Source organism: Lepisosteus platostomus, chromosome 4 (assembly GCF_059453375.1).
Source record: "Lepisosteus platostomus isolate fLepPlt1 chromosome 4, fLepPlt1.hap1, whole genome shotgun sequence".
Lineage (NCBI taxonomy): Eukaryota > Metazoa > Chordata > Actinopteri > Semionotiformes > Lepisosteidae > Lepisosteus > Lepisosteus platostomus.
Genome location: NC_142614.1, coordinates 18943989 through 18971871, shown reverse-complemented (window position 1 = coordinate 18971871; position 27883 = coordinate 18943989). Strand labels below are relative to the sequence as shown.

The following is a 27883-nucleotide window of genomic DNA, read 5'->3' as shown; positions in this document are numbered from 1 at the left end:
CTTGTAGTCCTAAATTAATGACTTTGCTGAGGGAACTAGACTGCATGTTCTCAATTATCTTGCAGAAACCATGTTTGTGTAGCTACAACGGTTGTACTTTTTAGATCCAAGGTTTTGCAATTATACAGTAATTTCTGCAATGCTTCAGAAGTAAGATTAGCTGTGGCTTTTTATGGCTGATAGAAGACTATAACAATCTGAGTTGATATGTTACTGTTTTCAACAGCTGTTTCACATATCTCCATTCTGTAAGTAATTCTGTAGTATCACCTACTGTGCCTGGCACCTCAGAACCCAGATTATCTTCTTACTCCCCATCTCACTTTTTACTCAATTGATGTTTGTATCTGCTTATTGCATCTTCTACTGCATGTATTTGTGCTAATTTTATCTCCTAACTTTATTAAATGTTTTTTTTCACATAAGTGCTTTGAGAAGCTACATTTAAGGTGCTATATAAAATAAATAATAATAATAATAATAATAATAATAATAATAATAATTGCTTACACTTATATAGTGCTTTTCTGGACACTCCACTCAAAGCGCTTTACAGGTAATGGGGACTCCCCTCCACCACCACCAATGTGCAGCCCCACCTGGATGATGCGACAGCAGCCATAGTGTGCCAGAATGCTCACCACACACCAGCTATCAGTGGGGAGGAGAGCAGAGTAATGAAGCCAATTCATAGAGGGGGATTATTAAGAGGCCATGATTGGTAAGGGCCAATGGGAAATTTGGACAGGACGCCGGGGTTACACCCCTACTCTTTTTGAGAGACGCCCTGGGATTTGACCACAGAGAGTCAAGTCAGGACCTCAGTTTTCTGTCTCATCCGAAGGACGGCACCTGTTTACAGTATAGTGTCTCCATCACTATACTGGGGCATTAGGACCCACATGGGCCACAGGGTGAGCACCCCCTGCTGGCCCCACTAACACCTCTTCCAGCAGCAACCTTAGTTTTTCCCAGGAGGTCTCCTATCCAGGTACTGACCAGGCTCACACCTGCTTAGCTTCAGTGGGTTGCCAGTTGTGAGTTGCAGGGTGATATTGCTGCTGGCTGCTGGCAATAAAGCTTATTATTAGTATTAGTTTGCTTTCATAATTCAAATTAATGATGTACTGTATAAAGGAAGAAAAAGTGGTGTGCATAACTATTTACTTAATATCACAGTTTGATCAGATAATAAGCATAGACGACTAAATCACCCAAGAAAAAGCATTTCTGACACTTTCAGAAAATAGTAGAATTGCGTATTTTTTCAAATAAAGAATTTAATAACTTACCAGCGGTATGCAAAAAAGAAGATTATTTAGCATAATTAAAAATGTGTTTATTTATGTCATGTTTGCCTTGTATCTAATAAAATAAAATCCATTTAGAAATTTGGATTGAAAATTAATTCCTAAATTTATAAACAGAATTTTAGGATGGAAAACTAAATATGCCATACAAATAACGTTTTTAATATTCATAGGCAAGTTATTTTGGTACATCTATGGTAAATATAATACAATGACTATTAAGAATTTGTGTAATTACTTGTGTAATACTGTATATATTCAAATAGTTATAGTATTATATATAGAGCATTGTATATGCAACATAAAGGGAACAGATCTTTTTCCCTGGGAAGAGCATCCATTTACCAGCGAAAGTTTATGACATGAAGTTAATGTCCTTATAAAATATTACAGGCTGATGATTTGTTTGATGCTGTTTTACTAGGGTCATTTCCTGAGACATCACCATCACTTTTGCCATTCTTCTGATCTGTAACAGTTTTATCGTTGTGGCCTGTGAAACAATAAAAAAAAGAAAGAAAATAAAATATGTGCTGTTCTCATGACCACACCAAAACAATTTAAATACATACACAGGATACCTTATGAGTATTAGAAAATCTAAAGTACAGATATAGCTGTTGATTTTTTAGGTACAAGGAAAGAATAGCACTAATCTAGAACTCTCATAATTTAAGTGTTACAGCAATCCTCAGTACTTACAGTATACAACTATGAATATGTAACAAAGTGATTATGTCTCTTCCAAATATAAAGTTTTCTTAGCAAAACTAGTAGTTTAAGAAGTGCTCAATAAATTGCAGTTGAGATTTGCAGTTTTCTTATTCTTCTAGCTACTGTACATTCTCTGGACTATATATCTCAGGTTCTGCTAGGTTCATTCACAATATTGAATGAGTCTTTCCTGCTTTTGACTAAAGGTTGTAATTTTGCTAGCTCTATTTTGGTGTCTCACAGTTTTAGAAATAATTATTTAAATTTTAAATGATGTTACAGGCATTCTCTTCATCTTAATTTCCTTTAATCCCAATCCATTTGCAGTGGATTTTGTTTTATCAAAATTTTGCAACCTTTTGCCAACAGTTGTTAGATGTATAGCATTAAATAAAATGTCTGTGAGGTTTATAATCACTATAGTGCATATAATATTTAATGTTTATATTTTAAAAGTAGTGAAATATGGTGCTAGCAATCTATCTCATAGTGGCATAATTAATCTGGTTATTTCTTGATGCATGTATGATTAATGACATTTTAAAATTAGGCAGCTGGAATACCAAAGCTGCACACATTGCAGCAACTTAAAAGGGCCAGTGCATGAACACTTAAATTACTCTACATTTTTGGCAGATGCAGAAAATATAAATATTACTAGTTTTTCATCTTGCCATCTTGCTAAAGGGGAGCCACTCAGGACAGAAATTGCTTTCTTCTGTTCTCTGGAGGTAAGGGGCGGGGGGTCATTTTTTGCAAAAAATATATGTTAATATTATTGAAAGTATGGTTTAAACATATCTGCCTTAGATAAAAAATGAAGATACTTTGCTACAGTGTGAGAGTGGGAACAGTTAGTCACACCACAGACAGAATAATATTATTGAATGTGATAACGTTTAATACATAATCTGTAAATCCTCATTGTGCATCATTTTTGTGCATATTTTTTCTGGATTATCTGGATTTTCTGGATTATTTAATTGTCAAAATTTTGTCTAAAGCTCTCGCTACTCCATAGTTTTGAGGGGTCTTACCCTTTCTGTCAGTGTTCATTTCCTCACCAGCAGCACCAGAATTAAGGCTGTGTGAATTCTGGTGTGTGATTATCTGTTTCAAAGGGGGGAAAATGAGAACACAAAATATAGATATAAAATCATCTTGAGCACATACCAGCCTTCCAAGATGAGGATTGGAGAGCCCTGCTCTAACCCATTTCACACAGAAAGATCTTTAGGCTGGTAAATCAAATGAGGGATTATTCTCACACTACAGTAACTCTCCTCACTTGTAAGAATGAGTAAAAAAGTAAATTGACACAACAATAAACCCATAAGACTCAGCCTTTAAATTATTATATACTATGGCCTATACAGTATGTTTATATTTTTGCTCATGATCAAATATGAGAACAGAGGAAAAACATGAAATGCATCATATACTGTACACCGAGCGTACAAAACATTAGGGATGCCTTCCTAATATTGTGTCGCACCCACTTTAGCCCTCAGAACAGCCTCAATATCAGGGCATGAACTCCACAAGGTGTTGAAAGTGTTCCACATAAATGCTGGCCCATGCTGACTCCAGTGCTTCCCACAGTTGTAGTGAGTTGGCTGGTAGTGGATCTCTGCTCCAGCTGATTCATTCATTGATTCATCAGAATAGGCAATGTTTTTCCCAATCCTCCAGTGTCCAATGTTTTCGTTCCTTAGCCCACTGCAACAGGGGTTTCTTGTTTTTTGCTGGAAGATGTGGAGCTCTGTAAAGTCATCAGCTGCCATACCCAATTCATGTCAAGGTGTGATGGGTTGTGCTTATGTACATAATTCGTGTCAGTCTCCTTTCACCTCTTTCATCAATGAGCCATTTCCAACCCCTGGTCTGCCGTTGGCTGGATGTCTTTTGCGTGGTAGACTACTCCAGATATACACAGGACACAGGTGAGCCTAAAAAACCCAGTAGTGTTGCAGTTCTTGACACACTCAAACCAACACACCTGGCACCTACCATCATATGCGGTCAAAGGCACTTAAATCTTTCTCTTGCCCATTCTCCCTCACATACACAATCCATATCTCACTTGTTTCAAGCCTTAAAAAACCTTCTTTAACCTGTCTCCTCCCCTTCATATACACAGAATGAAGTGGATTTAACAGGTGGAATCAATTAGGGATCATAGCTTTCACCTGAATTCACCATGCAGTCTGTTTGAAGGAAAGAGCAGTTGTCCCTAATGTTTTGTACCCTTAGTGTATGTTTATATATAAAAACATGGAATGTTGGAAAAATCCCAAGATGACTGCATTACAACCAATAACTTTAGAGACTCATTTAAACCAGCATTTCTCAGAAAATGAGACTCAGACATATAACCTTTTTATAAGATAAATACGGTGTTTGAAAGCTGACATTCAACACATAAGCCTTAAAGAAAGAAAATTATTAAAATAATATTTTTTTTGCTTTTGACAGGTGTAAATTCCAATGGTAAATTGTACAGCCAAGGATTATCGGGCTGCTAGAAAGGTTGAGCACAATGTGTATGCACTCTTCATTAATAATTTTTGTATACGTGCTATTTTGAAGAAACTCTATTAAATAATAAAATCATAATAAGTGATTACACATGTTCTTTAGTTACTATTTCCTTCAGAATAGCTGTTTAAAAAGTGGTTTAAAGAAATTTAAATCTGCTTGTTCTTCGGCAAGCTATTTTTTTTTAATTGAATGCTGACCGTCATGTTTTATGGTGCTCGTAGCAGAGCGTGTGACTAGAGACAGGGTTGAGTCGCCAGGGGGCGGAGTTACCCCAGTCAAAGAAGTGCAATCCTTGCATTGTCAATCATCGTAATCAATGAATTGGTTGCCGTCGGAATCACCAGTTCTCTATAAAAGCAGTTTCTGATCAGTCAGCGATTGTCTCATAAAAAGATCTCCAGTGTTCTTTGTAATAGTGAGTGCTGACAATCTGAGAAGATCCAAAACGTTTAGGGAGAGCGTATTGTTTAATACTCCCTTTGGGTATACATTAGGTTACGATAACTTTGTTAACAACTTCGCCCGCTTTGTGTCGGGACGCGGGTAAAAAGAAGGCGGTTAATGACTTCTTAATGACAGGACTAACGATAGACTTTGGTTTCCGAATTTAATGCTAGACCCCCCAGCCACACCATCATCAAAGGGGGATCTTTAACAGTCTTATCACGAATACTACTATTTGTATGTAGTGTTAAATGAGAAAACATCTGACACTAGGGCATGAAAACGCATTTACTGTATACGACATACAATAATATACACTACGCCTTTTTAAAATCAGAAATTAGCGAATTACTTTGAAGAAAATGTTGCATTCTTGCATCAGCTACTCAAGGAAATAATTCAAACTCATCCAGTTAATGTTTCAGAAGCCTTTCTAACAAAGTCAGAGATCAGAAAGATAGAAACAGAAAAAACCTTTCTGTCGTCTGCAGGAGTAAGACACTACGTATTTATATATTGGTAGAAATTCAACATTTATCAGCAGGTATACAGTTTATTCCTAATCCATTTAAGCATAAACAATCCTAGATTCACTTACCACAGCTTTGTCACTGTTGTTTCTTTTTCTGGCACTGGCGTGAGTTTCTAAATACCTGAAAAAAGATAAAAATGTGAATAAATTACTGCACTATTTCTGTAACATAGTTTCCTGTTCTAAACACAAAACAGATTTGCATGAAAAAATATTTCTTGTATAGAGTGCTAGTGGGTTTATGTATCTCCTTGCTCCTGCTGAATCTTCAGAAAGCTGCTTAACTTGGTGAAAGTTGTGCCAAAAAGGAGCCTGTCCTGGAAGCACAGGTCGCTAGGCTAGGCTGAGAGGACACAGCTGCTCTTCCCTGTGACAGGACTCCAGTCCTTCACAGGGCTGTGGAGAATCGCACAATTTAAAATAGCCAGCCAAATGTAGCTTGAATCTCTTTTGCAGGTGGGAGAAAACTGGAAAACCTAGAGAATATAAACATGTAGCAAATACGCACAACCACATATACACAAAGCCAAAACTGAACCCTGGACCCTGAAGCTATAACCAGCAATGCTAATCACCATGCCAGTGTGGTATTTTTTGGTAGCTAGGACTGATTATTGTATGTATTGTTACTGTATGTAGGTGGATGTTTGAACTTCTGTTTAGTTAAAAAAAGCTTGTTTTGATAGAGAAAGTGCTGGCACCTTGATTTTTGTGACTGGAATTCAAGAAATATTGATATATATTCATAACCAACTAATCCTTGTAAGTAGCAGTGACGATTACAGATGAATCAAAGTATAGATTAAGAACCAGAGACATTTTTGTACACTAGAATTTTATGTCAGATAATATTAAACAAATCTTAAAATTCCCCTTTAGGTTCAAGCATTCATAACCTCAAACTGCGAATATGTCAGTATCATTTTCCCAGTGTTTTCAATGTCTTGAAAATAATTTGAGAATAATTTGATATATTCTTTATAAATTTTATATCCTCATCTCTGGTTGTATTTTTCTGCATTTGAAGTGACATTTAAATGGAATTATTAATATTTAAACAATTCCTGTATTTACATTAATTGTAACATTTTCCCCTTTATCAATTTAAACTGAGATGGCACCCTTCATAAAAGCTTTCCATTTACACAGTATTCTAAGGCAGATGGACAGAGTACAGTTTCGTACTTAAATTAGAGGTTCTTTTTCAGTCAGTCTGCACCAGTATTTTTAAATGGCTAAATGAGTGCAAGAGTTTTGTTTTCAAAAACTGTAGCTTTACATACCTCTCCAAATAAGAATCACAGTTCCTTGGGGAAAGCTCGGCATCCTGTCTGTATCCTTCGGGCGCCCATTTTATAGAGCTGTCAACCCCTACTCCCACATGCCCAGTTGCTCCTGAAGAGATCGGCATCATAGACCCTTGAGCTGCATTTCCTGAAGAGAACCAAGTGGAAGTAACCGTTTTCTTCAAATACCCCTCCAATTTCCACAAAAAACAGTAGCAGGAAAAAAATAAATCTAGTTTGTCTTAGCAAAAGAAATCAAATTTGATAAACAGTGTCAATCTCTGGCCTGCTTAATGAGTCACACTTGTTCACTTAGAAAGGAGTTTGTTGTTGTTGCCATGGCAACTGGGGCCTGCCTGACTCACACTGTACATTCTGCATTATTAATCTGTCCTGGATAGTCCTCCTGCATGCTCATACTCAAAAGCTTAAAAGAATAAATAACCTTAAAGGTATGACATTTGGCATACCTATGTCATTGCCTTATCATTGAAAAGATAAAGGGGTATAAACTTAGTTTCTATTGCTCAGTTTTGTTTATGTTCAATTAGGTTGTGGGAGTATGAAATCACTTACCCAGCCATGTTGCTGAAGCTGACTCCCTTTCGAGAAATGGCTGGATGGGAACCTTGAATCAATCAGTTCCCAGCAACCATACTGACTAGATGGAAAAAATGATTTATCTCATTTATAATTGTGTTTTGGCTAATATATTGTACATAGTTTCAAAAGAAAACTAAACATAAAGTCTTCATTCCTGAATGAAGTAAATTATCCTGTACTAATTTAAAGTTACTTAATTTGCATAAACATGATTTTGTAGATATTTATAGTTAATTTATAGTTATCAGAATTCTGTTTACATTTATTAAATCAAATTACAGTAGTTAATCACTAAATTTTACATATAGTATCTGCTGTGAAATAAAGAAAGGGTTATCATAGCGATCAGTTTTTGTGGTGTCGTACCCAATATTGTAAAATAATTCCTTTCTGAAATATACAAGAGAAATTCTCACAGTTACTTGTACACTTACCTAAAGTCCTCCAGGCTTTCCATTAATGAGTGTCAGATACTAGCTTCACAGCAACAACTTGTAAAGTAGGAATTTAAGTCATGGGGTTCGGACTTCCTTTCATGTTGAATAAGCCCTGCATAGTGTGGGAGATAATTAAAGAACTGGCTTCTCTGGTAAATACATGATTTAGCTCCCCAGTGAATACGTCACTGCAAATTAAATGTTTTAGCATTACAGAGCCTTATTCCATAATGTTGATAATAAACAAGGTTTTACAGAATTTTAGAACATTAATCTGTAATTTTGCCATGCATTTAGTCTTCTAACATTTACTGTAAATACACTGGACAAGAAACCTGTCTCACCATTGAGTAATAAATATGATAGTATGACACCCACCATAACGAATCACATATTGACTCCCCTAATCTATTGCTATTAGTCTGTCTCCAACAATATTAGTGAAAAATGAATAAAAGATGGTCAGAGGTTATTTTATCTCCATTAATAGTTGTTTTGTATTTTTGGTATTGCCTAAATGTAATACATCCAAAAGGAGGCTCTCATGCTTTTCTTGGATTTTGGCTGTGCCTTAGGTCTTATTTTTCAAATGTTTGGGTTAGATCAGGGCTGGTAATGTACAGTAAGTCAGTATATTGTATTCATTTGCAGAAATGCCTTGTCAACTACAATTTAAAGACAGTTAAAAAACTGATACTTTATATTATGTTGCTGATGTGTAACTGAAGTACAGTAAACAATGTTCTTCCAAATGATACCTGCTGTATAGTATTTCAAGTCTCACTTGGACGTACAGTACAGTAAATAAAAAAAGAAGATCAAGGTTTTTATTGTTATTGTGCTGTGTAATATTGTTACAGAAATTTGTGTTTAATAACTATTGTAAAAAAAACTGATGTATGTCTGAGAATTTCATTACAATATAATGATTACAATATAATTACAATATAATGTTACAATGAGAGGAGATCATTTGGCCCATTTACTTTGTTTCGTTGTTCGTAGGCTTTCCTTACTTTGTCCACAATCCTTTGTAATGAGTAATTCAAAGAAGTGTCTCCTGTTTTCAGTTTTAAATATACATCCTATATATCCATTTCCACTGTTGATTCTGAAGAAGCCCATTGGGTTGACTTTGTCAGCACCTTTGAGGATTTTGAATACTTAAATCAGGTCACCTCAGAGTCTTTTCTGTTCAATACATAAAAGGTTCAGTTCTTTTTGTCTGTCAGTGTATGATATTCTTTCAAGCCTGGGAACATATCAGGTTTCTCTGCTCCGTAATACTTCCAGACAAGCAAATATTGTTTATAATGTGGTGACCATAATCGTACACAATTTTCAGAATGACACTTAATTGATACCAATTCATTGGAGAATTTTATCAAAATAACTCTTGATTTATGTTCTGTGCTTTTAAATCTACTATATATATCCTTACATTTTGTTTGCCTTTGTTACTGCCTTGTACTTTTTTGTACTACAGGAATATTCAAGGTATTGTACATTGTGAAAATATCTAGGAAAATGTTTCATACATAATAATGCAAGAGTCTCCGTTTCTTGTGTTTTTAGTTTCACTAAAAGCTTTTTTTTATTGAATATGCCAACTCATTAGGCAGTTTGAGGGAAAAAATGTTTTTTTCCAGTGGTTTTGAAATATGTTACAACTGTAGTACCTAACATTGAAATCAAAATAAAATTTTAAAAATAAAAAGATAAACATCTAGCTAGACAATTATGGTGTGATGAAAAAATAAAATTCACATACCCTGCATTAGGATATACATAAAATATTTAATCAATTTATGATATATGTTTTTAAAAACAATGTTAAGATAAAAGTAGAAACAATCATTTTTAACAAACCAAATGACATACAAGTACTACACACACTGTACTGTGACTATGAATGATTTCCACCAACAGGCGGCAGTATAGCAATCTCAGAATTGCTTCAAGCATCCTTTAAGTCACAGTGTCACCCACAACGAAAATATAATAATAAGAATTTAATGTAACATTTACCTTGGCTTTCTTGGTAACTTGTGAATAAAATTTGATTACAAATGATAAAGTTTGTTATTTAATTTAAAGCTGGCTATATTATTTTGTAGATTAAAACAGTTCAAGAAGTCTCATTTAGATATCCATATTTGGTAAAATTATAAAGAAGACAATTAAAATTTGACTTGCAGGACTGACAGGTATGTAATATACCCATAATGTCCCACACAAAAATGGATATTCTATAAGAGAGAATTTGAGAATGCCCAGCCATGTTATTTAAAGAACTTTGAACATGATTTCTGTGAAATGTATGTGAATATTAATATATTAATGTCCTTTTGAATATTTTCACCACTTCCTAGTAATTGTCAGCTAAACTCCAGAGAAAATATCTCGACGCAGATTAAGAATTATGAAGGTCAAGAGAGGCAGGTATGTGCGATTAGCTATTTTATATTGGTCTATCTAATTAAAGTAATCCTCATGGCCCCAATCCAGTGGTGTACCTTCTCAGCACTGTTAATGGAGTCTAGCAGGCTGGCAGAATTCCTGCATTGAGACTTACCTGACCTGAAAGACAAAGCTGCAGCCTCCCTCATATGATTTACCTCTTCCAGGTATCAAGAAATGATCGCTTGAACAGTGTGTTAGAAATGGGGAGCAAAGGACATTGCACACCTATGAATGCAAAATGACTTTCTTAAATTGGTCAACAGTTTGGTAATGAGTCTGATTCTGACCTGATTTGAGTAAATGTTCTCATTTGCTTGCAGACAATATTTAATGTTTGATGAACATTTCTGAGTGAACACAAAAATAAAAAATTTGGCAAACTTTTATTTCAGTTAACTTTGCTTTAAACTTTCATTTGCACTTTATTGGGCAAATGTATTGTCCATTAATTTATAAACTCTTACCCATCATCAGAACGCAATTAGAGTCTATAGAGTTTGATGAATTAATTATTGAAGTTTATGGGAATGTTATTACAGACATTTGAAGACACTGGCCTGTTGCAAGCAGTAGGCACAAAGCAGGATGCACCCTGAATGGTACACCATCCCGTCACAGAGAGATAGCGTAGGCCTTTTTACTGAAGTTAGAGACCCTCAGTATAAATATACTTTAGAAAGTTGTTTTTCATAGTATTGTCAATTAATGTTCCCCAGAGCTCATTTAGGACATATAACGAGTGTGCTAAAACTGCACCGAAGACATAAATTAGGAAATGACAAAGATACGAAATAAAATAACAGTTTTTAACAGGTGCCCGGTTTCCTCCCACCTCCTAAAGACACACCCAATAATTTAATTGGTGTCCCTCAATTGGCCTTGCATGCATGAGTGTGTCCTGTGATGGACTGCCATCCTGTCTTGAGTGCAGTCTGGCCTTGCGCCCTGTGCTTCTGGAATAGGATCCTTTTTGCTATGGGCACCTACTGTACCAGGAAAAAGTGTTCTGTTAATAAACAGTGGTGTCTGATTTCTTGATATATCCCTGGTGTTCAATTCAAGAAATTCAGGTCATCTAAAAATTAAAGCTGGAAAGGAATATTTTAGTATCAATGGAATTAAAGAAAATTGGAATTAAAAATTGAAATAATATCAATAATGCCAATACAACTTTTTAAGAAGAGCATATGAGCCTACTACTTCAAAAATTGAGATTTTAAGAATTGGTCTAAAAACATTGCAGCTCACACACAAATTGTGCATAGCACTCTGCAAATTACCTTATTTGTCAGCTGAAGGTCAAGGAAAATGAATAAAATAAACCAACCAAAAGTTTGTTCAAGGTAGAGACATGTCAGATTTGTTTATCAGTCAGTGATGATACACAGTAAAACAGAACGGGGAGAATGAAAGGCAAATATTTATTTGGATTTGGTGCTCATTTTTGTTTCAGAGTAACTGTAGTGAAACGACCTCCCCAGCTATAAAAATAGCAATATACAAAATTGCGTCTGAGCTGGTCACCCATGCATAACATTGTATGGTTACTAATGCTTAATGAAGTTGAATACAGCTGGATTTAAATGTGTCAATCAGGTTTTTTAAAAAAATAAAGATATTACATACAAATTTTACAGTTTTTCCTGACTTTACATACTGTTTACAAGTTTACTTCCCTCTTGGGAAAGAAATGATTAGAAAAAAAATCTACTAGCCTAGGACAAAGTAGATGTTTGTTTCTCTGTGAACACAGACTAAAGAAAAAACAGGTACAAAAAATAAAAGCTTAATTAATTAAAGAATAAAACATCTCAGCAACAAAATAAAGGAAAATAAATAGCCTCAGTATTGTTGCTTTCATTAACGCATTAATCTTTTTGCACTTTTAGGCCCTTGGGACTGGTTGCATAAAACACCACAAATATGAAATTATGTTAACATTACCTATTTCTTAAATTAGAGATTCAATGCGTTGTGCCGCTTTGTGTTAATCTTATAAACACAAGAAGCACCTGAGGGAAATAGTGAAACTTCGAACGGTGTTTCATGCAATAGTCCACTGTTGCATAAAATACTGATTCACACTGATACACAAAGCAACAAGAAAGAAAATGAAAAATCTATTTAAAGATAAACCTGTGCATTCCCCAGGAACATGATATGTTTAAGATGTCTGTATGTTGGTTCAGGTTCAATCTGCAACATTTTTTTGCCCCTGTTTGTAAAAAAATGTCAATTATAGTAGATGTAAGGATAATATTACACTTACTGGAGCTTTCCTCTGCACGAGGGAACACTACCTTATTTGCATTTCATTTTCCTATGGTTTTATTATGCTTTCACTGCCCTTTATCAGACTCTGACAGTATTGTAACTGACGGCGGTAAATTCTTTATTAAAGGTCCAATTAAGCATTTTTCAATTTCCTGTCATAGTGGAGTGGATGTGTTACAGTCACTGCACAGCAAGAGCACAGGAGAAAACACACAGCGAAAGGAAAGTAAGTTAGTTATGACAATCTTTCCAAAAACAGGTGCTTACAGTGGGCAGCACATTTGTAGAGAAGAGGGGAAAGGAAATCATAATGAACCACAGGAACCAGGCAATCAACATCCAGACTGAGCCCAGCCCTTCTGCACTCAGTAACCCTTTAGCTTCTTTCCATTATGGTGGCAAGCTGAAAAGAGAGCAGTTCGACAGGCAATGAAATCACAACTGCCCACATTTGTCCTTGAAAGGTGAAAGGTGACGTTTTTTAAAACACAGAACAGAAGCATCCCCTGACAGAATAATGGTGGGGGAGGGTGGAGTTGTGTGGATTGTTCACTCATTACTTCAGGTGAGTGGTTCTGTACTTCAAAATTGTTGCCCAACTAATGTACTTCTTCCTGACCTTGACTTTATTAGCAGGTTGGTGACACCACAGCAAATGTAAGAGATGAGACAGAAGAGTAACAACAGTCACACAGATTGTCCTGAATCTGCAGACGCTAAAGGAAAAACCAAGGGTATAAATGAGAGCAATGGTGGGGCTCTTCGTGGATCAGCCAGTAAGGATGCCATTGAGGCTATTCTTGGTTAGACACTAGAGTTCACTGGTTTGTATCCAGACTGTGCCACTAGCTAACTGAGGCAGTTACACAACAGTGACTTCCATGACCTGTCTGCCACCAGGAGCTTGAAAAGGAACTGGAGGTGGCCATGGAACACGTTTCAGAGTATGCGACCACATCATCTTCCCCTCTTCTCTGTGAGCCCCAAGGCCTATCCTGGACGTCTGGGCTGATAATCCTGATAATCCCGAAGCAGCAAATACTTAACAAATGCAAGGAGCATTACAACAACAGGACACTTATCGAATTAAAAAGAATCCTTCAGACAAGAACTCATGAACTAACATTCGGTAAGGTGTCACAGGAAAAGGAAGCTCCTAGATAAAATGCTGTCAATGGAGTGAACAATTTAAAAGGCATGTGAAGTGCAGTGTCAAGGGCAAATACAATAGGATACCAAATTCTGTCCTGCTAAAATATTTACTTTAGAGTGTGCTACTTATTTGTTCGATTTCCCCTCTATCGCTTCCCTTGAATGTTTTTTGAATCAGCTGAAACAGCTGCTGTGCTCCTCTATCAAGGCTGTTGTCTGCAGACAATAGCAGGATTGGCTTGAGAATTGATATCAAGAATCATGAGGACATTATTAGAGATTAAATATATTATATAGAAATTCAACATGATTTCTCAGATCCATGACGCCAGTGCATATTGATTAGTCCTGCCTCACACCAGAATTAACAGGACAATTAGAGTATGTGATGAACCTGGCTGCTAAAGCCCCACAGATTTAGCCCTGGAGTTTGGGAATGCAGCCTGCAGGATTGTTGACTACAATATGGTAAGGGAAAAGCAGGATTTGCTTTGTGGATCAGGAGACCGTTTTACAAACTCTTAAAAAACCAACTGACGTTTTAAATCTGTCCTTTAGTTCAGACTTCCTGAACTAAATCTTTTGACATTCTGATCCCAGCCCTCTTAAGAACTTCCCACCTCGCTGGTATCTGCAGTTCTGTACATCGCAGTATGTCCTTCAGAACTGCTGCAGTAGGACAGGCCCACTGTTGTTGTTCTCTTCTTTTTTTACATTATTTCCTGGAAAAGAACCCCTTCTTCACTATCACCATCACCACCCCCGGCTGCTTTTGTTTCAGTGAATGATCTGCTCACTTTCACATTAAGACAACCATGTTGGGAGAGTAAATATGGCTTTCAAGTGCGCTTCTGTTACATACTTAATCCCTGAGAAGCCACAGGAAAAATAACATACACCCAACTGCATCTTCCTCTTTCTGCCTCACTGTTTATTCGGCCTGGTTGTTGTAGAGCAACATTATGGGACAACAGTTGTGATGACCGTGAGGCCGGAAAAGCAGCAAGAATTGTCCAGCTGGTCTGGCTTGAAACAGAGGTGAGGGTCCATGCTTCCACCAGAGCCCGATACTCGCTCGTGGATTGTCAGCTTCCCAGTCTTGTTTGTTTTGTTGTTGTCCTTTTGCATAATACGTAGGCATCCATAAGGCTGGCCATTCTGATACCCTTTTAAGAAAGGAAAAGCAAAATAAGTTACAAAATCTATATTGTGTGCCACTCTCCCAACTGACATTGGCGTGTGTAAGCTCTTGCTCATATTCAAAGGAAAATGGACAATTCCATTACTGCCAAAGCACAAAGTGTTGTACAGAAACACAACCAGCCACAATTTAAAAAAAATAATATATTTCATTGCAAATCCATGTAATATGAAAAATAGTTAAGTACAGTAGAAAAAAATTCTTCCATGCAAACTTAAGCAGAAACACCATTTTAACCTGCAATGTTTATCTGCTCAAGACTGCTAAAAAGGAGATTTCTCCAGAAAATAACTTGTCTTTCCTCTTTAAAGGTGTTTAACTGTAAGCCAAGTATTGATTTCTAACTACAAGTATAACATGTCATGAGTTTTGTTTTACATGCGTTTTTGAAACTGAAAACATTGTGAAATTTACTGTATATGCTTGTTATTGAGCATCAGAGAATCACCACTCATCTTAATTCTCAGGATAGCCATTCGGGTTATCCTGGACTTTCAATGACAAGTTAAAGGAATCCAGTCCAGAATTCAATATGCACTCCCATCCCCGACAGTTAAGCCGACTCGGCAAGAGACCAGATCAGCTGTCCTGTGTCTTCTTACATGGAGTGGAGCTGTGCTGTTCTTTGGTCTGACAGTGATGTGCTGGTTGCAGGGATGCCGGTGCTGACAGGGGGCTGACATGTTGACATGGGGGGCAGCTGTGTGGCGAGGGGCTGGAGGAGCTGCAGCTGGGGGACCCTCATTTCAAACAGGGGCTGATCACGGTGGGGGTGGGGGGGTAAATCAGAGCCACATTGACACGTTCCGATCCGTTCTTTGGGCAGATGATCTCCGTCACTCCCTCTGGCCTGGGCTGGCTCAGCAGCTCCCCTGAGAGACAAAGAGACAAAAGCAGAGGTCAGGCGCAGAGCACAGCCTGATGGGAGTAGGCCCTTCACTTTACTTAACACAAACTGGATGTTATTATCTTTGTTGAAACTGTCTATCATGTGAAAGACAGGAGAAATGGCTCGACACAGCATGAACAACATCACAGCTTTTCAGAATGATTGTGCTTCTTAATGTTACAAAAATGTCCTTGCAAAAACTCCAACCTTCATTAGAGGGCCTCAAGAAAAAGAAATTAAATTCTAGGATAAACACTATATCTCAAGTAAAACACTATATATTTGAAATGTGTATAAATCAAAGGCATATAGTAATATTTCAAGTTCTATACGAGCCACATGCCAGAAACCACAGCATAATCATTTTAAACTGCAAATTCTTAATGAGTCGATTTGGACATAATCACCTTTTGCATTTTATCAAAGCGCAAAGTTGGAATGAGAGATTGACACTGGGAACGTCAGTATAAAAACCCTTCCTATTTAGGGTACTGCATTCTCACTGAGAAACATAAAGCATTTGGAATTTATCATTTTTAAGAGACCCAAAACCATACGGACTTGGATCTTTGATTTACAGAAACTATTAAAAAATGAAAACAGTGGATTACGTGTTTGTCTTTACTGTTTCAATTACCGGAACAAACGCCTCTAGACAGAAGGCCATTAGGTAGTTGCACAATAGGATTGTTTTGCAACTTTAACTAACAGAATTAGAAAAACACATAATAAACACCAAGACCTCAACATTTCTACGGTCCCTCAAGAACTATTTACAGTACAGTAGGGACAGGACAAAATCCATATTATAGGCTAGCAGTCCAATCCTTTCTGAGGATGAAGTCTGCTTTTGCAGGCTGGCAAGATGGGGTCATTAGTTACAGAATTCCTTCCCTTTGAATTCCCAGTGTATGCTCAGAATGGCAAGCTACACCCCCGATAAACTTTCTCACTGTTTGCAAACGACTCTCTAGGACATAGTAGTTTATAGATTAATGATTCTGAAGCAATACAAATTGTTAAAGAGTCTTACTTCTCACAGGGGACATCTGCTGCCAGACACTGTGATTTAAACCGATTTTCTCTGCCTTTAGTAAAGACAGCAGAGCCAAGCAAAGCAGGATGCAACCTTATGCCATGTCACAGCCCTATCTAATACTGATTCTTCTCAGCTGTATTATTAATTGTTTTATCAGGCAAAGAACACCCTTCTGAGCTTATTTACAGTATTTCGATCGAACAAAAGCACAATACATTTTGTTCCCAAGCATCAAGGATGCAGTGTTTTTTGTATGCTATTTCTGTTCCATCAGAAATGGTCAATTGCTTTGTGTTGCTTTGACACACTCAGGATGAGTCAATGTTTTAAAACTGAACAGATCAGTATCAATACCCCCATGTGCTGAAGATTTAAGATGAGTTTTCATTCAAATCTGTCATGACTGAGCTAGAAGTGTGATGTGATCAATACTCACGTAATGACATTTTTATTTCTCACAGCTTGTGGTTGGGTGTTCTACTGGATACATATTATCTCTATGCCATATGCACCTATTTTAAAATAACATTAGGAATATAAACCATTTTAATAGAAATCTTAAATTATTTTTTCAAGGCTGTATAGTGAGTGTGAATTCTTACAATGTACATTACAGAGAAAAAAAAATCTACAGTTAGTTATTATTCTCAGAGAGCTCACTTGGGGGCGCCAAAATACCATTCTCATTGCAATGAACAATTGCCTTTTTTCTTGTTTCTTTAAACTTTAAAGGAAAAAGAGGTTATCAGTATTACACAGAGTAACACTAGAAGAGAGAGTTTTAGGAGTACACTGTGTATTTTGTTCAAAAGGGAGTCATGGTTCGTGAGAGAGTTTCACATGTTAGCTTGAGACTGTTCATGACTAGTTTACTTAGGGTGGGCAATTTCCTGGCTCTGCCCTTAAGCTATTTACACAAGCCACTCAGATGGAACATCACATACTGTAACTATCCTAAGATGAAAAGACATTAACTACAGCCAAATCATAAAATAACAGCATCTTACATGCTGTGTTCAGTTCATAACACAGGCTACCACAACTACGCTGTCACCAACTGTAGAATGTACTTTCCAAAACCCTGACACAATACTGTTCTTAATACAAGAAAGCTTTCAAAGTGTTTTTATTGTGACTTTTTCCATAAGGCAGAAAAGTACTTTAGAAAACCTTTCAAATATCTAGGATTCGCATAAAAATAAATGTACTTGTATTGCATTCTGTTCAGCACAAAGTAGACAATTTGCAATTCAAGTTTCACTAAATGTGTTTGGGAAGTAGACATACAACTGAATTACAACTGTACAACTGTGCTATTTACATAGTCAATATGTTTTGAACTTAGAAAGCTCATCAAGAATGCACAGTAAAAATGTGTAATCTTTTTTGTGATATTCACAGATATTCAGTTTTCACCACTTTGCTGAAATTGATTTTAGGCCCTAAGGATTCAACAATCTCAAATAGCTTTAATGTTTTCATTGTATGCTTCACAACTAAATTAAATTTATTTCAAATAATCAAACTGTGCCTCTAGAGGATGCTAAATTCTGAAGACAGAGGGTGAACCCCCAGGTTTCTGTCAAACAGCTTAAAAAAAGAAACAGTGTAAATCAAAAAATATCTTTGAAAATGACTGCCCCAAAGCTGTTTGTTATTAATCCCAGAGCTGTGCTCTTCAGTTTGACTGATGCTGTAGCCTGTTGGAAACTAGTCCAGGGCCAAAATTAAAGTGAAAGACCATTACAGGTGATTCAATAAGCACATTATCAGTACAGAGAGTTTTTTTCACAAGCATCAAATGCACAGAGAACTTTAGAAAAACTAGGCCTCACTGCAAACAACGAGTGTTTGTATCTTTTACAGCAAGCTGAAAAAGTATTCCGTTTGAACCATAAAGTTGTGATTAAAAATATTCACTTTAAAAAGTATCTATACATCATCTGTAATTAAAACAAAAAAGACACATTATTGGAAAGGCATGAATACATTTGCACTGTATGCACTGTATATTAGCATCAAGTGTCTCATCACTTACCCGTAATTTACATCTCTGTACTAACAAGGGACAGGTATCTGCCAAATCTTTGTTCTAACACAAGAAAACTTTATAACTCAGCAGTTTTATTATTTATGCAGTGCCTGGAAATCTAATCTCTCTCCACCCTGGCACAGATGAATGGTTTCACAGAAGATGCACTCCACCGTAGAAAACGGTCCATTCAGAGCAGGATGAACTTCGCTGTACTGTATTTTCAGCTTCGCTTGGTGCAGCATGCAACAACGCAGACAGTTGGCTTGGTTTAGACAGGACAAGAAAAACTATTGTGCTTTGGAAGAAAAGGTCCTGGATTCTAAGGCACTGCAAGTTAACACTGCACAAAAGGCCAGGAGACACAGCCTGCTCTGCTTTTACAGGGCTTGTAAAGCCTGCAGTTTTCTTGATGCCGTCTTTCAGTTAGTTGTAAATCTATATTCTGTTAATCTTTTTTCGATCTGGAGCACTATAATGTTTTATATAAACTCAAGCTCATGCAAAGGTTGCATATGAATTTATTCTCTAAACAAATGATACAATAGACACAGTAATATATTCAACCAATTATCTTTTCTGTTTTTCCTGAAACCTGGAAACGGTAACTGGATATCTCACACATATACTCTATTTCTTTTCCTCTTGGAACCTCTTTTATCTTGATATCTCTTTTAGCTTGATTTTCAAGGCCTCACAGGGTCCATTAGTTACCTTCTGGGCCATAACAAGGGCTGAGGCAATTATTTTTGACACATCCCTATCAGAGGCTCCCCCCAGATATGGTGCCTTCAAAAAACTGTTGTGAAATCCGATGCTGATCAAGCTTTTAGATATCTGTAGTGATACTGGAGAGAGAGTAGCTAATGAGTTAAGGCTATTCTCTATAAGATTTTAACAAAGGCTTTGTACTGTAATGATGCAGATATGCTTCCTTGGCCACAGTACCGTATATGAAAGAAGCCAGAGGAGGAATGCATTAATGCAGAGGATACAGTGGCTGCAATTGGCTGATTTACAAAACAAGTGATATATATGATCTTCTCTTCTTTTGGGGGTTTCCGAGGAAATCAAGCAAAGTGTATTTATTTATGCTGAATCAGATTGCCAAGATAACTACACAACATGTGACAACTTTTAAAACATCTGTCCTCTACATCGCAAAACGCATCTGGGCTGTTGACCTTCCAGTTGCTCCCTGCCTCAGCAGAAGGACTTTCCTGACATTGGATATCCCTGCGTTTGAATGGCAATTGGACAAAGGCGTCTAGACCACACAATACAAAACGGATTAATGTTTAATCAACAACAAAGCAGAGAGTAAACATAGAAAGAAAGAAACCATGCAAGGCTGTGCAGGGTGAGGTCAGGAAAATTACATCAAAATTCAGGGAGATCTCCACTTCAACATTTGGATTTTGCAAATATGGTGCGTAGTGGAAGGTATAGGGAATGTAGACTGAATATTTAAACTCAAGGATGAAGATTTCCTATGATACAGTCCCTTTTGTGACGGAATAGGTAGGTACACATGAAATACATTTTGTTTTGGAATGAAGGTGATGGTCATGAAATTATATTTAGAATGTCAATAGCTTCCATGCTTCTATAGGTAGATTGTCTTTGTAAATTTAAAATGGTCTAGTTGTCAGGTCCTGAATAACTTTAAAGTACTCCTAAGGCAGAAGAAATATCACTTTCAAACTGCTTAACTGTGCTCATAATTTGACTTCCCATCAGCCCTTTGAGCACCTGAAGATTCTTGCTTACAAAAGTGCATCACAGGAATTTTTTATGTCAGTATTTTCAGAATATTATATTCTTCAACAGCCACAACAGGTGTTGTAAAAGGTATTCTCCTCCTACCAATATTATGAAATTGTGATGATGTATATAATTTATATTTAAAACTAAAACGTTTTATTCAAAAATATGATAATCAAACTGAATACTTATATATCAAGGTTGCTGAATGTGAGCAAAACCTGAAATGAAAATAAAAAGTGAATTTTCACTGACTTTTTAAGAATTCAGCCTTTAAAGTCAATACTTGATTGAAACACCTTTGGAATTACTGCTCTCAGTCTTTTAGAGAGGTAATGCAAAGTCTGCACATTCGTCCAGCAAAATCCCTCCATTTCTAATGGATTCAAGTCAAGGCTGTGACTCAGCCACTCCTGGACATTCAAACAGGCTGTAACAAGGGGTCTAACTTTCTGTCAAACGTTTTGATCATTATCCTGCTAAGATTCTCGGGCAATTCAAGCAGGTTTTCCTCTTGGTTTCGTCTGTACTGTGCTCATTCAGTTTCAGATGCTTCTTATCACTCTGTTCACTCTAAAGTGTAGCATCCCATATTCTACATTACAAGATGCTTGATATCTAGAATGATGCGACAGGGTTATGTGCTGTGTTGGGTTTGCACCAAGAAATAACACTTTGCATTAAGACCAAAAAGCTTAATTTTTGTCTCACCATAAAACCCTCTTCTTCATGACTGCCATGTATCTCATATGTGATTGAAGATTAATCTTTTTCAGTAAGGGCTTCTTTCCTGCCACTTGCTCATAGAGGCCAGATTTGCAAAGGGACTGGAATATTCTCCATGTGTAAACAGTGATTTCCATTTGAGATATAAAACTCTGGTGATTTTCCAGACAGACAATAACTAGCTCAAGCATCAAAGCAAGAATCAATAATTAATTTTGTTTTTTAACTTGCTACCAGGTATTACAATGTACTACATTCCTTCATTCCAGCTGAACAATGCACCAACATGACCTCACATTCCTTATTCCAGGAGAGCAATCAATGCCATAAAAGGAAAGACATATTTTTACTTTGCTGCCTTTGTGATTTTGAAAACAAAAATCCTAGTTCTAGCTCATGTTGACAGCAGACTTCCTGCCTTAAGGAACCCCTAACAGAATTTGCACCGTCTTCTGCAAAAAATACAACTCCAAGGTCAGTCTATTCTCTGCTGAGACATGCTGACCAAACAATGGCATCCATGGTTTCAACTGCTGACTTCCTTCCTTCGATGTGAGCCCCAGTTGTGAACAAAAGCAATGCTCCAGGGCTTTAATTCACATCCTGGTCCTTTCTTTTCCCAAATGACAGAAACAGAAAGAGAGCAAGTGCAGGTGCTTGAGCCTTCATTTTCTGGGACATTCTGTGCTTTCACGTTGATCTACAAGCACACTTAAAAAATTCCAAGAAGCAGATAATCACCGTTTGCTAACAGCTACCGTCTAAACGCTGCTTTAAAGGACAAGGCGCAGGTTTTCTGTTAGAAGAAGGAAAAGCAAAACATCTCTGGCTACACAAACCATATGAGATAGCAAACTTATTACCAGCTTCTTTCTACAGATCTACGAGAGGCAAAAAAAAAATTGTCTGATGCACTGGTTCTGCCTACTTCCCAACCAGCCCTGGAGAGTAACCAAGGTTCACTTCACCTATTCTGCCTGATTTGCAGATTTACAGTTTTTGCTTTGCTTGCTGAATTCCACACAAAAATAACTAAGGAAAAAAAAAACAACTTCTAGGGAGGCTGCCGGGAGGAAGTGTGCAGGAAAAGCAAATTAGGGTTGTGCTTTGGCTCGGATCATCCCAACCAGTGAGAAAACCCTGGCAAACTGCCATGCTGAATGCGTCCCTCAGAAAGATGGACAAAGGACACCTATAACACCCTCTAACACCTCTGAAATGTATTCTGCTGCAAAAGGTGAAACTAGAATGTACTCTCTAGATATAAATAGGTCTGGCATATGAGAACTGACCTTTCTGCATGGTAAAGGAAACTGATACTTTCGCTTGTAAAAGAAAGTGCTTGGACACTGACACCAGTCCCCACAGGGAAAACTGCTGAAATGTACGATCCAGTACAGGAGGGGTGTAATGAGTGCAGGGTGCAAGATCTCATCTGAGAACATAGAATCTTAGCAAAGCATCAGAAACCAATCGCACATCACAACCACAGCCTGCAACAATTCATTCAGTTCAGCTGGGGTTGTTACAGAACGTGCTTTCTTTGTGTTTGCTTAAACGTTTAATCTGGCATCAGGAGAGTGAAATTAACAGGAAACAAAAGAAAATATAAATTATCATTTTTTGCTTCTGGTCTGTCCAACATTTGATAAATGCATGTGGTTTTATCATTTATCATTAATCCATGTGTATTAACACAGTTTGTGATTACTAGATGAATATGAATGCTAAGTATAATATGATATCTTTTCCATTTTTTGTGCAGTTCCATGCATATATTAGAACAAAAAGACTTTGTAATCATCATAGGTATTTAATTATGCAGTATTGGGACAAATTCACTTTTCATTTCAGAGTGTAAAAACCATACAGCTGATTGCATACAGTAATACTCTGGGGCAATAACTGCCTCAAGTCTGTGACCCACTGAGCTCACCAAACACTGTAATCATCTGAGATGCTTTGCTACAGCCAATATGAGTTCTTTCCTGGTCTTTAGGTGTTCTTCAGTGGTTTCTTCAGCATGTATAATACATAATTAAATCGGGAAAGTCACTCATTGGTTGCACTGGCTGTATGTTTTGGGTCATTATACATTGCTGCAAGGTAGAGCATCCCCAAATACAGTAAGTATGGAAGATATTTGATTCAACAGAAGTAAGCAAAACGTCACTGGAACCTTCAGACGTCATCAGTTACATCAGTAGTTATGACAAACCAAACCAGCCCATCAGTGCTCCTCCTTTCTATATACTGTACATTAATAATAATAATAATAATAACAACAACAACAACAACAACATCACTTTATTAAGCCGTTACAATTTCTTGCATTAGGAATTGACTTTTCGCATACCCCAGCTTGCTCTCCATGAGACACACAGACACACAGATAGGGAGAGAGCCTGGGGTCAGACCGCAGGGTCTGCCATTGTACAGTGCCCCTGGAGCAGTTGGGGTTAAGGGCCTTGCTCAGGAGCCCAACGGAATAGGATTCCTCTGCCGGCTGCGGGATTTGAACCAGCAACCTTCCAGCCACAGGCACCACCTCTCCGCCCATTAAGCCAGTTTTTCAGAATCACACTTAGGCTTCCAATAAATTCCAATTATTATTATTTATTATTTTATTATTCCAATAAAAGAAAGATTGTATCATTTGTTATAGGGATTTTTCTTTTACCTAGAAGATTAGGGGAATGGTTATGAAGGATAATATTAAGTACAGTATGATGTTTAATATGATTTTAAAGAATATAATACCTTCTATCAAAATGTTTCACAATGGAGGATTTTGGGTGTGGCAAGATTTGATACTCAATCTCGTCATTGCTTCTGGTTAGTCACTACATTGTAAAAACAATGCCATCCTTCTTGCGTGTAAACCATGCAGAGTTAAACTCTTGCTTGACTCTCAGTTTTACCAAACTAAACTGCATTTAAAAACGTAACCACTTAAAAACAGCATTAAAAACGTATATTTCGTAATTTCCAACAGTGTGAAAAAGGCCCTACAAATGTGAAGGTCTTTTTGAAGGTCTTTTGTGAAGGTCTTTTTCTAAGCCTCAGTGAGAGATGTCCCTGCAGGGCAAAGTGTAGGATGTAATGGAGATGTAACAGAATTGATGTACATCAATGTAAAAGAAGCTAACGCAGCTTACTGCATCAAAGCAAGTCTACCTGTAAAATGTATGTTGCGGTCAAAGGCTGTAAAACTTTGGTGGTTGACAGGATACTTAATTGATTTCATTCTTAATTCAGAATAGTCAGTTTACAATACCAAAGGAAGAAAAAGAAGAAACCAGATGATTCCATGAAGTAGACTCTGGCAAGGCCTGTTAAACAATGGGTTGGTCTCTTTTTCTAATGGCAAAACTCTTTTCAATCTCTTGATGACAGTTAAATGATTGAAACATTAGATATTTTAACATAGTGAGATCTTTAAGCAAGTGAGGTTGATCAAACACTGTGCAGGTGTTATCAAAACAATTTCGAAAGGCCACAAAAGAAAAGCTGAAGAGACAATCTGGCCACAAGCCTAACCAACTCGAACTGCAGTACAAGCACAGTCATTCCATTCATCACCCTCCCAAGCTGTGTTGAGAGTCCAGTGGACTGGATTTCTTTAGTGTTTCGCTAGGTGATTAGCCATGCTCTGAAGATCAAAGTCAAGTCCCTGTCAGTCTAAGCAACTCCCCCCCTTCATACACAGAACAAAAGAGAGAAAAAAGACGCTTTCATTTTTCCTCTTTCCATCAGTGTTCTGGTCAAACTCCCTTTGCTTTATACTGTCCAAGCTCTGGAAGGCAGAACCCCCCCCCCAAAAAAAAACAAAAAAAAACAAAACAAAACAACAAAAGCACAAAGAATTGTAAGTTTTCAAAAGCTGCTTGCTATGTTGTTCTGAGTTAAGGTGAAAAAAACTTAATGTTATAAAACGAATTCAGATGATACTACAGTATGTAACTATGATAGCAAAAGTTATATTATGCTGCACTGAAGGCAATTACAACTTTCAATATTAGACTGTTATTGCACTGTCATACTTGGAGAATACATCGGCTGCAGTACTTTCATTTAGCAATATTCAGCTCTACCAATCTGTCAGAAGTGAACTTTTCCCTCTAATATAGGGGTTTTCAAAGGGATGGGCCACGTTATAAACTCTGTCTGACAACTTAGTTTGCTTTGGCAGGGACTACTTTCAAATGCCCATACTTCAAAGTAAGCTACATTAAATGGTTTAAAAGCAATAAGTGTCAACATTGTTTTGTTGATAACTGTTGACAAGTCTGTACAGTCTCAGGTAGCTAAATATTTGGCTTTCATTTTTCAGTTTGTTTTTCACATGCAGCACCAAGTATGTCTTCTGAATGTGTGAAATATATTTTAAAAATCGAGTACTTTAACATACATTTGTTACACATGAACTACATGATTCATGTAACATGGGAATGGCACCAATGTGATCTGTCCAGGGGAACTTGCAGAGAAAACAGATTGTCTCAGTTAAATCCTAAAGGACACATCAGTTTATGTACAACAATGAAATACAGCTCCAGTGACTGTGGTTACTCATTCTCTCATCTCAAGCTACAAACACCTGATTTAAGGAGCTTTTTTGACACATTTGGGTTGTGATACAGATTCATTCTTGGGACTAGACAGACAGAGCCCTGTTGAACGGGCTTCCGTTATGTATTAATTCTCAGTCATTTCTCTCCAGAAAGACAGACAACAGGAGTAATCTTCCATTGTCTTGGATTAACCTTTGAATTCACTTAGTTATGAATCTTCCTTAGCCTTAATTAAAAAATACCCTGGCATAAATATGACACATACTTCAAGAACATAAAACTCACAAAAATTAATACCATGTCAAATGGCCCAGGGGTGCTTGCCTAATTATTTAAGACTTTTCCGAAAATAACTAACCACTGATTTCTACTATTGAAATACTACTTAAAACTTACAAAGTAATCTCAATCACAATTTTAAATCATCTTACTAAAATACTGACATTCAGTCACTTTTTTAGGGGATGGGGGTGGACCGTTGAAGGGAACACTTTCCTTTCCGTTTTCTTTTTCTCCAAGGCAGTCTGAGATACTGTAGTCACCATGGATAAAGGAGTACCGATCCAGAGGACCTCCATGGAAGACACTGCTAGGAACCTCAGCCTCCTGAAGTCACAATGAAGACACGGGCTAACGGGTCAGGCGGGGCTGCTGTGGTAAGAGCCACAACTACTAAATGAGCTACAACCTGGGTCTGAGCATCTGCTGCGTGCTGAAGGCATTAGTTCATCTGGGGGATTAGCAGGACAGAGTGTTAAGCACAGCTGACTGCTGGCCTGTTGGATTGGTGAGGAGAAGGAGAAGGTGGGAGGTGAATTATCTTTTTCGATACAACCCTGACTGATACAGCCCAGGTCACCTCAGCGTTCATCAGTCCAAAGAGGGGAGAACCTGGACCCCTCCAGGAATGATGGGGACCTCCTCTCCCCACCACCTCCCACACACACACAAACATGCACACAGCTTAGTGCCTATTTCTCTGAGTGGTACACAGCAAGATGCTGCGCAATCAACTTATATAACCTAACAAGATTTCCCAACAGCTGTCTGATTTCCACTCAAAAGACCCTGCACTGGAATCTACTTAGGGAATGAAAATTATTAACAGAACGATTGTTGTATTTCACAGGCTCATTCATTCAGCAGATGGATTGGCCTTAAAAGTGTCCTAAAGAGTGTGTGAGGGGGTGTTCACTTACATATTTTTGCTATTTCAACATAAATTGTTTTACTTGACTCTTACATTAATCGCTTTATTAGTGAGGGGTGCCTGTAGTGCACTACGTGCGACTGCAGTAGAGAGTGTCAGTGTCACACAGAAAAGTACAAAGTGTTACCACTTCAATACAATCAAATACCTGCACAATAATATAACAATTAAAAGAAACTGATCCCAGTAATCTGCTATTGTTTTCCATGTAGACCACAGCACATATAGGAATAATAATTAAAAATACAGGATATCAACACAAATTTATATGTAGAAATGGATGGAAAAAAATAGATCACATAACTATAACCACCCCAAAAACAACCATCTTTATCCAGAGTCAGTAATTTTAAGAACATTATTAATTAGGATAATCCTCTGTGAATAACAGTTTATTCAACCCATATCTAACATGGGCAGCTTGTAAGACTTGTACTGTAGCTTGAGGTCTTTGTGCCATAATTCAACCAGTCACTGCACTGGGTGGCTCTTAAGCAGCAGAAGTCAGTGGTGATGAAAACAGATGTGTGTCGGCTTGGCGAATGGGGTTACCATAGAAACCTCAGTGTAAGGCCTGGTGAACATGGCTAGGCCACAGGCAGGCTGTTAAAGCCCACAGATTGAAAAAGGCAATCCTCTAAGGAGCACCTGCAAGTTTAGATGTTTGCGGTTTATCAGTAGCCTAGGTAGAG

The 27883-nt window shown here is 37.3% G+C and overlaps 2 protein-coding genes across 3 annotated transcripts in view; both read right to left on the bottom strand.

The window, feature by feature from the left end:
* Positions 1–1314: 1314 nt before the first annotated feature.
* LOC148672882 (uncharacterized) lies at positions 1315–7158 on the bottom strand. Its single transcript, XM_088628850.1, has 4 exons — positions 6825–7158; positions 5608–5662; positions 3062–3134; positions 1315–1803 (listed from the first exon to the last, which is right to left on the bottom strand). Exons 1-4 carry the CDS (start codon positions 6953–6955, stop codon positions 1688–1690), a joined length of 375 nt encoding a protein of 124 aa, XP_088484976.1. The 5' UTR covers positions 6956–7158; the 3' UTR covers positions 1315–1687.
* A 4574-nt stretch (positions 7159–11732) lies between these two features.
* mfhas1 (multifunctional ROCO family signaling regulator 1) overlaps positions 11733–27883 on the bottom strand; it is a 49457-nt gene continuing 33306 nt past the window's right edge. Inside the window, exons 2-3 of one of the 2 annotated variants that reach the window (XR_015935891.1) lie at positions 15560–15829; positions 11733–14922 (exon numbers count right to left, since the gene is read on the bottom strand). Coding sequence is in view for 1 of the 2 variants with exons in the window: in XM_088628849.1 (XP_088484975.1) it covers positions 15699–15829 (131 nt within the window). In the remaining variant the exon portion in view is untranslated. Of the gene's footprint in view, positions 14923–15085; positions 15830–27883 lie in introns of those variants that run through there. The other variant, XM_088628849.1, reaches the window with a different exon arrangement.

Bases quoted from the DNA above. Each gene is read 5' to 3' on its own strand.
- LOC148672882 (XM_088628850.1), bottom strand. From the start codon at position 6,955: ATGATGCCGATCTCTTCAGGAGCAACTGGGCATGTGGGAGTAGGGGTT. The intron at 5,663-6,824 runs GTATGTAAAGCT...ATCTTTTTTCAG, and splicing joins TGTGATTCTTATTTGGAGAG to GTATTTAGAAACTCACGCCA. The intron at 3,135-5,607 runs GTAAGTGAATCT...CCTTTGAAACAG, and splicing joins ACAACAGTGACAAAGCTGTG to ATAATCACACACCAGAATTC.